Source organism: Myiozetetes cayanensis, unplaced genomic scaffold (assembly GCF_022539395.1).
Source record: "Myiozetetes cayanensis isolate MyiCay16 unplaced genomic scaffold, myiCay2020 scf16, whole genome shotgun sequence".
Classification (NCBI taxonomy): Eukaryota; Metazoa; Chordata; class Aves; order Passeriformes; family Tyrannidae; genus Myiozetetes; species Myiozetetes cayanensis.
Window position 1 is genome coordinate 14,485,242 of NW_026087270.1, and position 16,088 is coordinate 14,501,329.

At 41.9% G+C, this 16,088-nt stretch overlaps 1 protein-coding gene across 2 annotated transcripts in view; it reads right to left on the reverse strand.

Moving 5' to 3' along the window:
* Window positions 1-1,496: 1,496 nt before the first annotated feature.
* Window positions 1,497-16,088, reverse strand: part of CDYL2 (chromodomain Y like 2) — a 54,672-nt gene continuing 40,080 nt past the window's right edge. For both annotated transcript variants that reach the window (XM_050311136.1, XM_050311137.1), the window contains exons 4-7: window positions 13,611-13,783; window positions 9,033-9,243; window positions 8,173-8,316; window positions 1,497-5,960 (exon numbers count right to left, since the gene is read on the reverse strand). In XM_050311136.1, coding sequence (XP_050167093.1) covers window positions 5,802-5,960; window positions 8,173-8,316; window positions 9,033-9,243; window positions 13,611-13,783 — 687 coding nt within the window. In that variant the 3' untranslated portion in view covers window positions 1,497-5,801. The remainder of the gene's footprint in view (window positions 5,961-8,172; window positions 8,317-9,032; window positions 9,244-13,610; window positions 13,784-16,088) is intronic.

Here is a 16,088-nt window from a genome sequence, read left to right on the forward strand (position 1 = left end):
TGGTGCTGGTGGCTTTTGACTTAGATCCATTGCATTTGTTCAAGTGACAACCACTGACTGGAAGTGCTAAAGGAAAGGTGATGCAGTTTAACTTAGAAACTGGTTCCTTTCCTCAAAATGAAAAGTTCTTCTTTCTCCCACAGAACTTTTGACAGTCCCAGATGAAAATCATTGTGTCAAACCACGTGGACTTAATGATTGGAATCCAGATATTCTCACCCTAACTTTTCCCTTCGCAACCAAACTGTCCCCAGCCCAACTTCTGACACCTGATTTGCTTGGAACTCCCCCAGTCTGTGAAATGGTGCCCTTCTGGTTCTCTCCCACCCTTTCATTTGCTGTGCATTTCTCTCAGAACCTCTCCTTGTTCTTCCCAAATGCAATATTGTTTCTATTGTCCCAACAGGATTCAATCCCAGGTCTTAGTTTATGTGGAGCTTTGAGCTGTTTGATTATTTTTATATCTAAAGTGGGATTAATACCTACCTGCAATTTATAGATGCCATTCCCAGACAGGCCTTCTGTTTGTTTAAATTTGTAGGCCTTTATATGTTCTTAATGGGTTCCTCTTCCATGTAATTTGTTTTGTGTATTAATTTACTGCAACAAGGACTCCCCCAACATACTTGGACGGAGTTTTTAATTTTAGAGCATTTTTGCTCTCTTTTAAAAACGAGTGATTTCAAATAAAACTCACATGTTGGCAATCTGTGTTAAGACCCAAACTTATCACTCAAAGGGTTAGGAAAGGTGTCACACCCTGTCCATCACGTGCTCATTGCTCACAGTCCAGAGGAAGCCACGAGAAGTTAATTCCTGACAAGAGTTGCCGTAATAAATAATTGGATTTGTTGATAGCGAAGCAAGACTAAATTGCTCAATCCTCTGCTCTAAATAGCTGACCATGGTTTTTGCTAACAGTGTCTGTCAGTTTAATGCCAACCAATATAATTTCTAGAACATAATTGCTGTCCCTTGAATCACGTGTAGGTCATTTCTCAGACCTTCTTGTACAGGTGGTGTGGCAAACACTGGCTCCCTGGACAGATATCCTTCCTCTTCTGCCCCAGGCAGAATTAATTTACAGTTACCCTTCTAATCATGGGATATACATGACTGGAAACAGCATTCCCAGATGCTACAGCCAAAGGATCCCCTGGGACACGAGGCCCATGGCAGGAATCCCATCTGTGTCCATGCACAGGGATCAGAGGGTGATCCACCCTCACTCTGGGGGACAGTTCTGGGTGGTCTTACCGGATATGATCAGGAAATGATAAATAGATGGACCATGATTGACTTCAGAGAGTTCTTCCTGCAGTGTCTTTTAGTGCCCTGTTTTTTTATTCCTTTGGAAAAATAATTGTCCTTCAAAAAGCCCACTGTTCCTGCTCCCTTGGAAAAGGCACAGCCCATGAATACCATTATCATCCAGAATGGCCACCACTTCCCATATACATTCTCATTATGTCACACTGAAAAGCACTGCACTGAAATGAAGTTTCAATGTTTTTATTCAAAGCAGCTTCTCACAATGTATAAATACTGCATATTAACACACATGAAAAATACAACTTCTAAGGCACCCAGAAATGTGTCCATACACTAGTTACAGGACCATCAACAAATAAATTGTGTACAATTTGATCTAGACAGTCAATATTTGATATATCAGAAGATACAAGTCCCTCAGTACTGTACCAGTTTCAGAAAATATTTACAACACTGTGATATAGGGGTGCCTGTACCCTTATAATATTATAATATGTACTCATTGTTACAAATATTAGAAACTGTTTTAGTCTGTTCCATGGCATTCTGACAAAATAACTTAAGGGCCTAATTTGCGAAGTTCTACAATTAATTATTTGTGCAAGTTCTGAAAATAAATTTACATTGACATAACTCGTGAATTTTTGGTTCTTTGCTTCATCTCAGAGGTTTGGTAATAAGCCTTACCAATAGACATGCCATCCCAGCTGAACATCACTCCTTTCCCAATAGGTCAGTGGACACACCTTTCCCCCTTACACCTGACGTGGGTGAGGATTGCAGTGTTTGGAGCAGAAAGAGACTCTTGGAGTTTTCAGTACGAACGTCCCACCCGTTCCCCGGTGAAGGAACCGGTGCCTTGTCAGAACAACGCAGCTCTTTGGTCCTTTGTTTTTATGGAAGGCATAAACATGTTTATTCACTTAAAAAAATCGAAATCCTGGGTGTGAGGAAGCAAGCTCTGGCGAGTGACTTTCAGTGTAAGCATTTAAAATAGCAGTAAAGAGATTTAATATGGCTTAAAACATACGGTTAATTGGGCAGACACAGAGAACACATCGAGGATAGCGAGTACCCAAATGTACTATGATAAGATTGTCTATAAGTCTCTTATGTAAACTTCTTTAGTGTCTCCTAAAGAGCGCTGGCTTTAGCCAGATTTGACTTTTATAGACCCAGCCACACAAAGCCTGAGATTAAACCACCATGGTTGGGAGCACAAATGCACAGTTTATATATAACAAAGCCCATGCTGACAATCTACCTCTGTTGTTCAAGAGAAACAACCCGTATTATCCTTTTCACAAGAAAAACTTAAGGCCCTGTAACTCTGATTTGCTAACTTTCTTACAGCAATTATTTGGGGAAGTCCTTAGTGCTGCATAAGCAATTATGCAGCTTTAAAGATTTCTTGTACCTAATGGTAAGGCTTATTCACAAATGCAATACATTTATAAATTATATTTAAAACTGTAAAGGCTGGCAAAATAATAATAATAATAATAATAAAAAAAAAATACCCAAAAAACCGAAAGAAAACAAACCCCAACCAAAATTGTCTGTTCATCCCTAACATTAAAAGAGCATTTTGTTCTAATTAAAAACTATTGGCACAAAACCATTATATTATAGATTAAAAGAACAGTTCATAGTAGTGAAAAAGATTGCCTAAAACGCATACCCTAACCTACCACAGAAATATAAAAGTTTATATTCTGAAAATATATACTGTATTAAAGTTTGTAAGCTTATTTATTTAAACAGAAATGTACTGAAATAGTAAACTAAGCAACACTTATCTACAGCAAAAATATACATGCAGGACAACACAAAATAAATTGCTTACCTTTAATATCTACAAATGCAAAACTGTAGATTTTTAAAGATTGTACAAAACAATTTACACAAGAATAAAATAACATACTTAAACAACAAATTGCATTTTTCATCTTAAATACTGTGAATATTAGTAAAGGTACCCAGACTAATATGTACAGTACATCTAGATATCTGAATACCTAGTAAGGACAGAAACACAAGAGAAGATTCTGATTCTGATATTTAAATACTGAAAAAGAAGTTTTCAACATTTTTATTACTCCTTATTTTTTTGAAGGGAAAATAGATTCCATGAAAACTAGATTGTAACTGTATAGATATGAATAATTAAAAATGTTAACTATGGTTAGCGCTTGCTTTAATGGAAAAATAATTATAGAAAATGTATTTCAACAATTCCTTTGTCATAAAAAAATGCTAAGATACAGATATCTGAAAATTCAGATGAAATGGTGCAGTTTCAAAGACCGAACAACCTCAGATCCTCCTCAGTTTGCAAATCTCACTCGGATCTCGTTCCTCCCCACTGCTGAGCAATCCTGCTGGATTTACCTACAAACCCCAAGCACAGGATTGAAATCCACTTCCTCATCTCCTGCTGACACATGACTGCAGTTATGGCTCTCTGGACGGGAGGGAAGGAACGAAGGGAAAGGAGGAATTGTGGTACCTTCCATTGCTGTACTCTCTGAAGCCACAGGCTGGGGGCCTGACTGTGCAAACACTGGGTGGGAGTGGCTTTCACTGGGCTGATCCCTCTCTTTTCCAGGTGACTCCCATGGGCACCTGCCGTGGGGTCCCATGGCCTGGATCCAAACAAGTGCATCTCCCACTTCAGACAGCTCCTGAAAGAGCTCTCCTTCAGCCATTTAAAAATTAGTTGCTTGTTTCTGTAAGTTTCTATAGAAAAACATTTTAAACCAGGCTAATTAGAAACCAGATTCTGTCTTTTTCATGAAGAATTTCCATGAGAGCCTCTGCCTTTAGGGTAAAAATCAGTGGTACAATTAGGCCACAGAAACAGCACTTCTAATTATTTGTGGCAAAAGAAACGTTTCATTAATATTTTGAAGGCTCCTATTTACTGTAATCACCTGTTTGTTACCTTTCCAAAGGCTTTGTTGAAACTCTGCATGGAAATACTGAGAGGGAGAAAGCTGAGCAGCCTCCTTTGCAGAGGTTTAAACCAGAAAAAGTCACTGAGCTCAAGGACGGGGAGCAAGTGCACAAATTACAAAGCAAACAAATGTGCAAAGCTTCTGCTTCAAGGGGTTTTAATTTGGGTGTAGTGAAACGGCAGGTGAAGTCTCGGAGCAGGCTCAGGTCCTGCCCCCCTAGCAGGGAAGAACTGAGAGAGATCCAGTGCTCAGGCAGTGTCACTGAACAGCACTGGGATCACATTCTGAAAGAGCAGATTGGGTTTTCCTCCTCTGCCAGGGGCTGCTTTTATGGAAAGCCAGAAGTTCTTGTGGCAGGTGGGGGGGTGGCCAGATGTGGAGAGCTGGGGAGAAGCAGACCCAAACCTCTCCCTCCACACCCGGTTCCATGCCTAGCACCTTGTAGAAACTGCTGGCCCGCACCCAAAGGCCTCCAGAGCAGAAATTCTCTCACACCTGAGCAATCAGGCAGCTAGACTAAGGCTCCTTAAGGATTTGCTTTTAGACTTCAGACCAAAAGGGGTGTTTAAACCTGAAAAAACAGTCCAGTGCCACGGAACGGCCCCACTCACCCTGTACTGACACCAGAGAACAGGACAGGCAAACTCAAAGAAAGCATCTTGTTGATGAGCCCTTCAGTGCTCCTCAAAAAGGCAGAAAGTGAACAGAGACGTAAGGGGGACTCACTGTTTCGGCATCCACTTTTTTTTCTCTTAACCCTGGCAAATGAATCTGTTTCATACATTTTTTTGTACAATTTTTCACACATAGAGGAGCACGCACGTGGCTGTTTCATTTACTGCCCACAGCTTTCTGTGGGGGTTTCTATATATTCTTTATTTCTCTACTCAGTTTGCTGCTAAAAATGTGTTTGCATTCTCATGTGATGCCATTAATTCAGTCAAGGGAAGTATGAAAATAAGATCTGTGATCAATAAACAGCTGAATATGAACACAAAATAAATAAGTTAAATAAATTCACCAACGGAAAAAAAACAACTAGTAGTTTTTGTAAACTAACTTTACATATTATACATATAAATTATCAGATTTTTTTCCATTACACTGTTAGAACTTTTCAAAAAAATAATTAATATATTTCTAAAATACGGTGTTTGGGTCTACGGGAGATCGTGGTGACCCAGATTTTAGACTGAGCCCTCTGTGTCAGCCCAGGTGTGTGGCAACAGCAAGAATAAGTTAAGAAGGACAGACAAAACAAACCCTTCCAGGTGGGTGAGCCTTACCAGGCTCCAGCCCTGCTTCCGAGCACATGGAATGTATCGTCGTGTCTGGATGAGCGATGGGGAAGATGCAGCCTGTGCAGAGATCACGTGCACGGAACACCTCCCTGCTTACACCAAATCAAACCCGCTACAGCAGCTGTAGCTCACAAGGAAACCCACACCAGCACAGGGATTGGGATACACTGTCACAAATTCCTCAGGGATGCGTCGCCTCTGTCCCTCAAACCCGCTCGCGGTGGCCTCTGCTCACAGCGGGAGCGCCTTCTCTTTGACTCGGGCCAGGACATCAGACTTCATAAATCTTGTCCTGCAAGTAGCTGAATAAGGAATCCAGTCCTTTGGAGGAGCTCCACAGCTGTTTTAACATCTGACACTCCTTCTCGTTCACATCTTCGAGCCCGGATTTCAGGAAGCTCCGCACGAGGCATTTGGACTCTTCCAATACCTAAAGCCAAAACACGACTCGGTGTTTTAAATTGAACCTGAACATTTTTTATGGCTAATGGCCTGACCAGCATTTTTTTACACTACTGACTCTGCTTTACTGGCTAAGTAACTCCTTTGGGCACAGAAATTAGATTTGATTTATGGCCACAACTGCCCTTGCTGACAGTCAGCATCTTTAAAAATTAAGGATGTCTGAGGGTGATGGGTTAGTGCCAATGTTTTTAAAGGAATGAGGGATTCTGAAGTACCTTAGTTTATTGAAGGTCTGCCATGAAGCACTAGAAGGAGCTGAACTCCCTCCTGTTGAAAGGAAAATGTGAGCCATGATAAACTGGCTGCTGGAAAGTGGCCTTTGGGGTTGGTTAAACGGGTTGGAAACCAACCCAAAGGTGGGTGTCCATCACTTTTAACAGTTTTCCCTCCTGTATTATTTCCTTGTCAAACCAGAAATTAATAGGAAAGGTCCCTTATTGCAAATACCTTCTTAAGCCTATTTACTTATATTTTTATAGAAGTGCAATGTATTATAGAAAATGGTGTTGAGCAAAACAAGCACCCTCTGACTGTGTTCTGGAGTTAAATTTCCTTAGCAGATACAAGTAGTGAGAACAAATCACCCAAGGTTTTTGCAAAGGAAAGCCCAATCACAAAGCCTTGCTAATTCCTGCAGGTTCTGAAAGGCACAAACAGCAGGTCTGTGGTTGCTCCCATAGTTCAGCTCATTTTTTCCCAGACCCATTTTTAAGCACATGCAGGTTGATTCCTTTACAATTTTTCTGAAATACACACCACCAGTATGTATCTCACCAGCAATTCAACCAGTCAAACAAAACCACTGATAGTTCCTTCAGTCCTGATTTTTGGAGGACAGAAGATGTAATGTGAGCTAATGCAGTGTTTTATGGTAAGGGAGATGCACACTCTTCACTCAGCTCTGTCAGAACCTTCCTGGTAAGCCCAGTTCCTCTCTGTTGTAGGTTCCAGCACTGCTATTCCACAGCAGCATTTCTCTTTAACTCAAGTAAATGGTGTTAACGGCAAACCAAGGGGCCTGTGTATTTTTTGGTCTGTTTGTGAACAAGTATCCCCAGTGAACTGGGATGAGCTCATCCTGTTATTTGTATTTGTGACTTCAGCCCGATCTGCATTTAAGATCTGAGAGTAAATCTAGTCTTGGACAGGTTTAACTCTTATCTTTGTCCACAACTTAGCACTGGGCTTTCTTTTTTCACTGACAGCCAACAGCAGTGAAGAGAGGAAGGAAGAATCCACAGTAAAGCCCAGAGGTCTTCCCAACTCATATAATAGACTTTATATCAGCATCATCAAATCAACTGGTGCTACATTTCCCGAGTTTCATTCTCAATGTCTTCTGTGAGATCTAATCTACACTTCATTTAATTAAAAATCTCCTGTGCCTCTACCTCCTTTTACAACAGATCTTTTAAATGAAACTGAGGGATGTTAAGACGTTTCAGGCACAGGAAATACAACAAGAAACTGTAACAATTTGCACTTTAATTAGTGCAGTTTTATTGCAGGCAGTATCACTTTCTTCACTGCATGTTTTTTAAACAAGGATATGCCCAGAATAGTAGTGTATCTGCCTGAAGGGAAAAAAAAAAACCCTAGGAAGTAAAAATAGGGAAGGATTTTCTTGTAGTTTTTTATGTACACAGAGTTATAGTACACTGTGAGCAGACTGTGTTCAAATCCCTCTTGACTGGATCTCACCTCTCCTTCCCAGCAGAGCTCAGCTGGCACTGAGCTGGCACTATCCTACCCTTCTGGTGAGCTGTGGACGGGCTGCAGCGGCAGGAACGATGCAGGTGCCCAGGAGAAGGCAGGCCCGACTGAAACACGGTAGGCCAGGACAGTGGGGAGGGCAAATCTGTTCTCTGACAGGACCTACAGAGATTTCCCTGGCCAGTTGTGCAGTTTCAGCCTCCTCCACCTTCATGAAGGAAGGAAGCCTGTGCCAAAATCCCCTCTCAGAATCTGGGGTGAGGAGGTTCCACTCGGACTGAATAAATGCGAACCCTCTCTGCCCCTGAGAAATGAGAAACCCCACGAGCTCCCTGAGCCCTGTGCAGGTTTCTTGATGGCACTCTTCTTTCACAGGTGGGGTTGTGGGCTCCCCACGTGAGCCCTGGGAGCACACCTTAGCTCTGTGAAATGGAATTCAATCACAGAGGAGTTTGATTTCTTACCACTGCACTGCAGGATGCCATTTCCTTCACCCGCAGCATCACTTCTTGGCTAAATGTTGTTGGCCAGAACACTTGTGACACCAGTCCTCTGCTGCAGGCCTCCTGTGCTGTCAGCTTTCTCCCACAGAACAACATTTCATTTGCCTGGGAAACCAAAAGATTGGGTTATAATTCCCTTCAACTTTTTTTTCCATGCTTGCCTGCTATTTTTACAATCAAATTTACAAATGTTCTCCCCTGCCTTTCCGTGCTGCAAAATAGTTTAGAAGGAGTTTCAGTAGCTATTTAAAGGGGTGTGCAGGTGGCCAGAGCACAGCATGGGTTTCATTTAAGGGAAGTGTGCTGGCATGAAATGGTAAATCTGTATTGCTGATTTTAAAAGAGTAACTGTCAGTGATGCTGCGCTGAGAGTCGGGGAACCAAGAATGAAATATTTATCTGTGGGGCAAATTCTGCTTTATTATACTGGTAAAAGCTAAGCAGTCTTACTGGAATCATTAGGGGTTATCTTTAGAGAGCAGTATCTGGCTGTGTTACTGCCCAATCCTAACACAACACAGGCAATGACTGAAAGATTATTCTGCTCATGTATTTCTTCACTTTTCTACCCTGGCATTGACAATCTTTGCTTTTTCAACCTGTGTCCAATCTTTCTTGTCTACATCACCTGTAGTATATTGAATTCTGAGGTCACTTTGTGGTAAGAAATTGGTAGGGGTTAGATGAACTTTCCACAGATTTCATTTCCATTCACAGCAATTAAGAGAAAACAGTTGTTTTTCTGGCTCACTTTTTAAAGAGAGATAGAAGAACAGGAATTTATGAAAGGTTCTTCAGCAATTCGAGGTGGAAAACCTTACCAGTGCCACACCCAGAATTTGTGGGAATGTGTATGATGAGCAGCCAGCTGGAGTGAGTCGGATTGTTGCATATGGTGTCTGAAACCAAGCCTTCTCACTTGCCCAAACGATATCACAGAGGGGTAAAATAGAAGCTCCTAACCCAAGGGCAGGGCCGTTGATAGCAACCACAATTGGCTTCTTAAACTGAATAAAAGCTTTTACAAAATCCCTAAAATACAAAAAAAAAAAAAAAAAAAAAAAAAAAAAGGAGAGATCTTGAATACAGAAAATACTTAGATAAATACCCAAGTTTAAAGTACTTAATCTGAAAACAAATCAGAAGCACGGACGAACACACTAAATGCCATGGCCCAGTTTTATGAGGTCAGAATTGCAACATACTTTCTAGTTTGCTAATTAATCTTTCTGAGTACCTGATATTTGCATAGTTTGGTGTATGTTGTATATGAACTGATGGGAGTGGAGTGCCCTGACTGTTGTACTTTTTGCAGAAAGGTTTGGTTGGGTTTAGTTTTCCTTCTGGACCAGCAACTCAGCAGTTTGTACACACGGCGCTCCTTGGTTTGGCTGATGATGAAATGTGAAAGGCAGGAAACTCCCAGGTGGATTGCTGGATATTTATTTTTCTTTTTGAGAAGTTCTCTCGTGATCCTGTGTCAAAGGTTCTTGCAAGTCCCATCAATGGACTGGGAGAGGGTGAATGTTTGTGGCACACCAGCAGAAAGAACAAGAGGAGCAAAGGGGAGCCACAGAGAGAGAGAGAAATGCTTGAACAGCGAAAGGATTAGGCAAGTGATCTGTTGTGTCTTCACTGCAAATGTCTTCAGCAAAGCCATAACAAAGGAGATGCCTTTGCCTGCCTGCACCAGTAAATGTGAAGGATGAGAAATGATGGGGAAGTAAATGTCACTGGATTCTTCTGGATGAACGAACTTGAATATGTTAAATGCTGTGCAATGAGGTAACTTTAAATAAGTTACCTACCAGCAACTGTGGAAAGGCATCTGTTGAATGGAACAGCCTTTACAGCAATTAGGGAAAAGCAGGAGTGTAATTGTGGGCAAATGAGGGGCTCCAGCAGCTCAGTGCACTGCAGGTACATGGAGGCAAACGAGATGCTCAGTTACTTTAGAAAAGAGATCTGTATAAATCAAATGCCACCCAAAAGAGGAGATGCTCTTCCTGCACTGGGTATTTATTAGATCCACAGTGCACCTTTGCTGAGACATTTTTAGGAAAGAACACTTTGCCAGATGTGCCCTTGGATGAGTTGCAGGTCTCCCACTGAGGTCGAAAGGAACCAGAATTCTGCACCTGAGAACAAGTTGGCTTTGCAGGCCAGAGAGCCCATGTGGGGACTGGGCATAGGCTGTATTTTAAATGAGAACAAGGAGTCTGAGGCGACCCAGAGTTACATTTTCAATGGATATGTTCTGGTTTTCAGGCTGCTTGGTAAAGAGTTAATTTCTGACCGTGGAAAAATAGAGAATTGATTGATGCAGCTCTGTTCACATGGTGAGTAATAAACCAGGAGATCAGCGTCAAGACAAGGAGAGGGAAATATGGAACACTGGTTTTGTCTGTTCAAGACCATTTCTTTCTGGAGGAGAGCAGGGATAAGGAGAGTTGTGGCTCATTTTTGTTGCAGAAACAATGCTGTTCCCTTATCTCATTATTTCTTCCATTGTTTATGGTTGAGTAATGACTGTGGATCACTGCACCTCATTAATTCCTGGATTTTGAGAACCTCAGTAGTTAAAGCAAGTAAGCCTTCCAAGCAGACCTGGGAACAGGGATGTGACAGGAGTGGAGGCAGATAAAAACAGTGCTACGGAGAAAAGTAGGAATCATGGTGATAAACGGGACTGGAAGGGAATATGGAAAAGGAATTAAGGATATGGAGGGGAAACAGGTAATGGGGAGGAAGAACAAAGCAGAACATATTAATGGAGGAGAAGGGCTGAAGGAAAACTTCCTGTGAGTGAGCAAGGAAGGGAGGACCTGGAGATGGGAGGGAGTGGAACAGGACACTGAGAAGGCACAACAAGCCTCTGTCATGAGGGAAGGATGGGGAGCACAGGGGGGATACAGATGTGTGGGTATGGAACGTGGCACCTACAGGATGGAGTGGAAGGCTACAATATTGGGAGATTATCAGGGAGCAAATGCCTGCATTTGGTCTAGAGAAGCTGCAGTGACCAGCACTCCCGTGATCTGTGTCTCTGGTTGGTGCGTTACTTGTTCCAGTGAGTTGTCACTGCACCCTGAACCCGGCACAATTCCGTGTTCCCAATCCATAAGTTCACTCATGGAGCTTCTGGGCTCCAAGATCCTTGTTTCAATTCAGAGCAGTCTTTGAAAAGGATTTAAAATGGTAAATGTTGTTGCAGAGTAGAGTCAGAAAAAAGCGTCACATGCAGAAGGCTTTTGGTTTTGCCAGAGGATATCTGGAAAGTTGACCATGGAATACACTTTGGGATGCTGAGACACCTCTGTTCTTTGCAGGGCTCTGCTGCAGCTCAGGGCTCCCAAATACATCCAGGGCCATAAGGAAGCTGAGTGAGCAAAGCTGTCCATGTGTGTTTTCTCTGAGCACACCCACAATGTTGTGTGCCAGGTATCGGTGCCGTGGGAGCTGGTGAATGCCTTCCAGAGAGCCTGGTGATTCCAGGGCTCTGCAGGCCACACATGCACAGCTGCAGTGCAGGCTGTCTGGCTTTTCCCTGCTCCAGGACAGCCGTGTGGATGGATGGTGGCAGCTCACGCTGAGGGATCTGCGAGCAGTGCCTGGAGGAGCTGCAGGGCCGCACGTGCCAACCCCGACGGCGGGAGGAATGAAGGGATGAAGGGACCACTCCTGGGATGGGGATTTTAACTGCAGCTGGAACTTGTGATTGGTGTGTGGGAGCCACGCTTTGGAAAGTGGAAACAGGTGGTCCTTGAGATTTCAGTTCCATTTTGACACGTCTCCAGCTCGCTGGGAAGCAGTGGAGGCAGAGATCTGATGGACATCTGAACCACTGGAAAAGCCATGGACATTTTTCTCTTCTCTTCTTACAGTGTATTTTCCATGAGTTGAGTCCTTTGTTCACAGAAAGCACAGAGAGTGCTAAATGGAAAACGTAGGGCATTGTTTCCAGAAGTACAATAAAAATCTCTTTTCAGGGGGCCCGAAGCCGCCGTTCCTGACAGGGAGCAGAACGTTGGACCAGTATTTCAGGAGTGTCCTGGCAGTCCAAGGATGGAAAATCTGAGTATCACAGCCTGGCTTCTACTCATTTAAATGTTGAATTGATAAGTATACCTGTGTCTTAGATGTGTGCAGGGAAATGTAAACATATATAACAATACCTAGCTACACAGTATTTACAAGAATAATATCTGTATCTTCTGGGAGACTGGGAGTGTGCCTGTGTTTAAGAATAGTGATTTTCTTCCTCACTTATGTTTTTGTTCTGCATTGTTAAAACCCCCTCACTTTAAAAAATCAAATTAGGATGTGTTCTCCAAAGAGCTTCTCTTTTTTAAAGTATCACCACAATATTCAAGCAAGGATCTTAAAAACACATCATAATTGATTACATTTAAGAAGTACATTTTAAATTCTTTCAAAATAATTACTGCTTTGAGAATTTCAAAATACTTAAACCAAGAATCCAAACTGATCTGCAGTAGTTGCAACCAAGATAACTTGTGGTTAATATGTTATTTTTATGTTTATATATATATTATATGTTATATCAATATATCCAAAATAGAGATCTGTTGTAAAACAAATTCTTTAATATTCCTTCATAGAGTTGACACATAAAGTTTTAAAATTCTCAGAAGAATATCATAGGAAATGGGGAAAAAAAGGGGACCAAACCCTCTCCTGGTACATGAAATACTATTGGTCTTAGTGGAATAACGTTGATTTATACTGGAAGATGTACCTTGTGGATAATGGAATATTTGGTGATGTGTTGTGCAGATTGATTTGCAGACTGCATGTCATAAACCCTGGGTTTCTATTAAGGTAATGTGATATATATGAGGAAAGTCACATTTTAGTTACAAAAATAAAACTACATTTACATATATATGAAGTAATTTAAATTTTAAGGAAAAGAGTGGAGACCCTTCTAATAAGGTTCTGAAATACAGTGGCAGATTGTTATTTCAACAGGGTTTGAGTAAACCATGGACTCCCATTTGGACTGCAATTCATTAAAATGATGAACATTAAAACAAGTAAAGTATCTGCCTTTCAGGAACCACTTTAGAACATTAAATGAATCAACAGCAAATTTGGAAAAACAACAACAAAGTTGTATTTGAATTTGGAGGAATGATTGAAATATTAAATACAGAGAATTTGAATAAAATAAATCCCTATGGGTATTAGCACTGGAATCAATGTGCTTTCTTTTCTGATAAGGAAAGGTCCAAGTTTCTTCTTACTAAACAAATTTGCAGGCCTGTAATTAGAATGCAATCAACACTTCAATATACAACATTTTTGGACCCGATAAATATCTTTATAATCACACACTGCATTTCATAATTTAGAGATCATAGGTAAGCTTGGGTCACCTTATAGCTTCTGCAATCCTAGTGCTTTCCTTTCTTCTGTCATTGGATAACCTGCCAATTAAATATGAGTAATCTAGGCCACTACAGAAAACACTTCCCACTGCGCTGAGAAGTAAGAGTTTACTGTCATCAGCTGATGCATTGCACAATGCTCTCCGCACTTCCTTCATGATCTGTGGATAAAGAAAAGCAAACAATTCGACATGCATGCCGTGGCAATACCATTCCCCTCCTCGAACAAACCTCACTGCTTTTGAGAGACTCAAAAGTTTGGGCACTGTTCATTCTTACAGCAATCAGAAATCATTTTAATATACTCAGAATGACAACACTGAACGTTTTTGCAAAGTCTTTTTCTGTTTGGCAGTGCTTTGGTGGTGCTCAGGGAGTTTTTGGGCTGTTCTTTGTGGTGGGGGAAATTCTAGCCAGTTTATGCTATTTGATGGCAATTTAATAATTTCCAATATCCCTTTTTTATTGTCACTGTGTACATTCCTTGGACATCACTGCATCCTCAGGAACATCCCTGTCAGTACCCTCAACATGGTGTAAGCAAAACCTAGAAACCCCTTTCCACTTCTACAACTGCTCTGGTTTACATGACTTCAATCAGAGCAAGGCAGGACAAGAGGACATCAATATACATCAACATAACAAACACATTGTTCATTTTTCTCTGGTCAGTGACACTGTTACAGTCTACAGAAGTTCTACCAAAAAAGTCCCTCGAAAGAGAGACATTTTGACTCTGTTTTACAACTGAATCAAGTTATTACTTGCACCATAAATCAAACCTAATCAAAATCTGTACAGAGCTGAGCTGCTGGTATTGTAGAAAAATGGCCTTTCACCTGAGCAGAGAATTGTTTTCTAATGGTTTTTAAAAGGAAATATTATTTCATAAACTCCTGGTGGGTGACTTCTTGTTTGGTCCCAGCTGAGCGTGGTTTGGGAACTGTCACTCACCGCAGCCCCCTCTCCTCAGTGAGTTGTTCCTCACTGCCAGGGCCGAGGTTTCATTGTGTGACACCTCCTCTGTTAATCACACCCATGTGACAGAATATTTCCTGCAGACACAGTCCTGTTGAGTCAAATTTTTCCCTTTTGCACTGAAAGGTTTGCTGTTGGTGTGAATTTAGGTGAGACACAGCTAAATGTGGCTGGAGATTTAAATATAAGTTCTATGTGAGAGAAACCCAAGCTTTTTAGCCTGGGATTCTTTCTGTTCACTCCTTTCTGTTTCCCAGGATTCTTCAGATCTCTGAAGTACCTGGTTTAAGAAATGTCCCTAAACCCTTTTGTTTTGTTGATGCCATTCTGGGTAGGCTTTTATTAGAAATCCTGTGGATTGCGCTGCTTTCCCTCTGGGTTTGTGTGACAATGAGTGTTACTGGGCCTGGGCCATGAGGGAGCAGGTGGTGAACTCTGAGATGCCTCCCCTCTCCAGGTGCACCCCAGAATGCCTGCAATGCCCAGTGTGTGACAGTGGGTGGAAGTGAAGTCATTAAAAGCAGCAGAATTTGGAAGTGGATTTGAAATTCTTATGCAGGTAACAGAAATGTCCCCAGAGATTTTAGGAGCACTGCTCATCCCGAGAGTCTCAGAGGCTGCCTCAGCTGGGAGAAACACAGCAACACTGCCCAGGGGATGGGGAAACCAAGGGGAAAACCCTAACACTTTAGAAGGTGGTAGGTGTTAAAATAAAAAAGATGGTGTATTTTGATTTTCCTAGTTCCATGTGAGTGCAGGATTGCCCTCTTAGTTTATTCTGAAAGTTCTCAAAATCTGCTCTTTCCTAGGGTTGGATGTAGAAGTGGTATCAGGGAATACCACTCAAACATTTTCCTGTCCATTAAATGTGATGCCATGATAGCCCATTCAGCAAATTTCTTTGCTACTGCCCTTCCTCCAGTGGTGTTTGCATGTGTGCCATCTCCTGCTGCCACCAGTGCTCCCCTTCACACACATCAGCATTTACCATTACAAACCTGCCTCTTTTTATCTCACCTCTCACTGTTTTGGATGGCTAAAGCCACCTAAAAGCCATCCAAACTCTGGAGCAGAGCTCAAACAACAGTGATAGAAGAATACTGGTTTTTCAGTGTTATGGAGTGAGTGACATTCCAAGTCCATTACTAGGAATCCACTCCTCAGATATGGTCAAAAATGGGAATATTTCACTTTGGTCAGTAGTTTTGAGCAGGAGGGGGAATTTAGTTCCACTGCTCCATTGGTTTCTAGCAAACGAAACCAGGAAGCCATTATTATATCAGTATTTTCAGGCTCCAAAAAGGATGGTTTTTTTATAAATAGCTGGAAGTTTATCATTAACTTTATCATCCCAAGGTGCTGGGAGGCTCAGTGGGATCCAGCAGTGCCAGCCAGGCCAGTTCTCACTCGTGGTGTGTGCCAAAATTCCCTGGTCACCTCGTCACTCAGCCTGGTTCCAGCAGCCTTGGCACCACAGCTTTCCTCAGG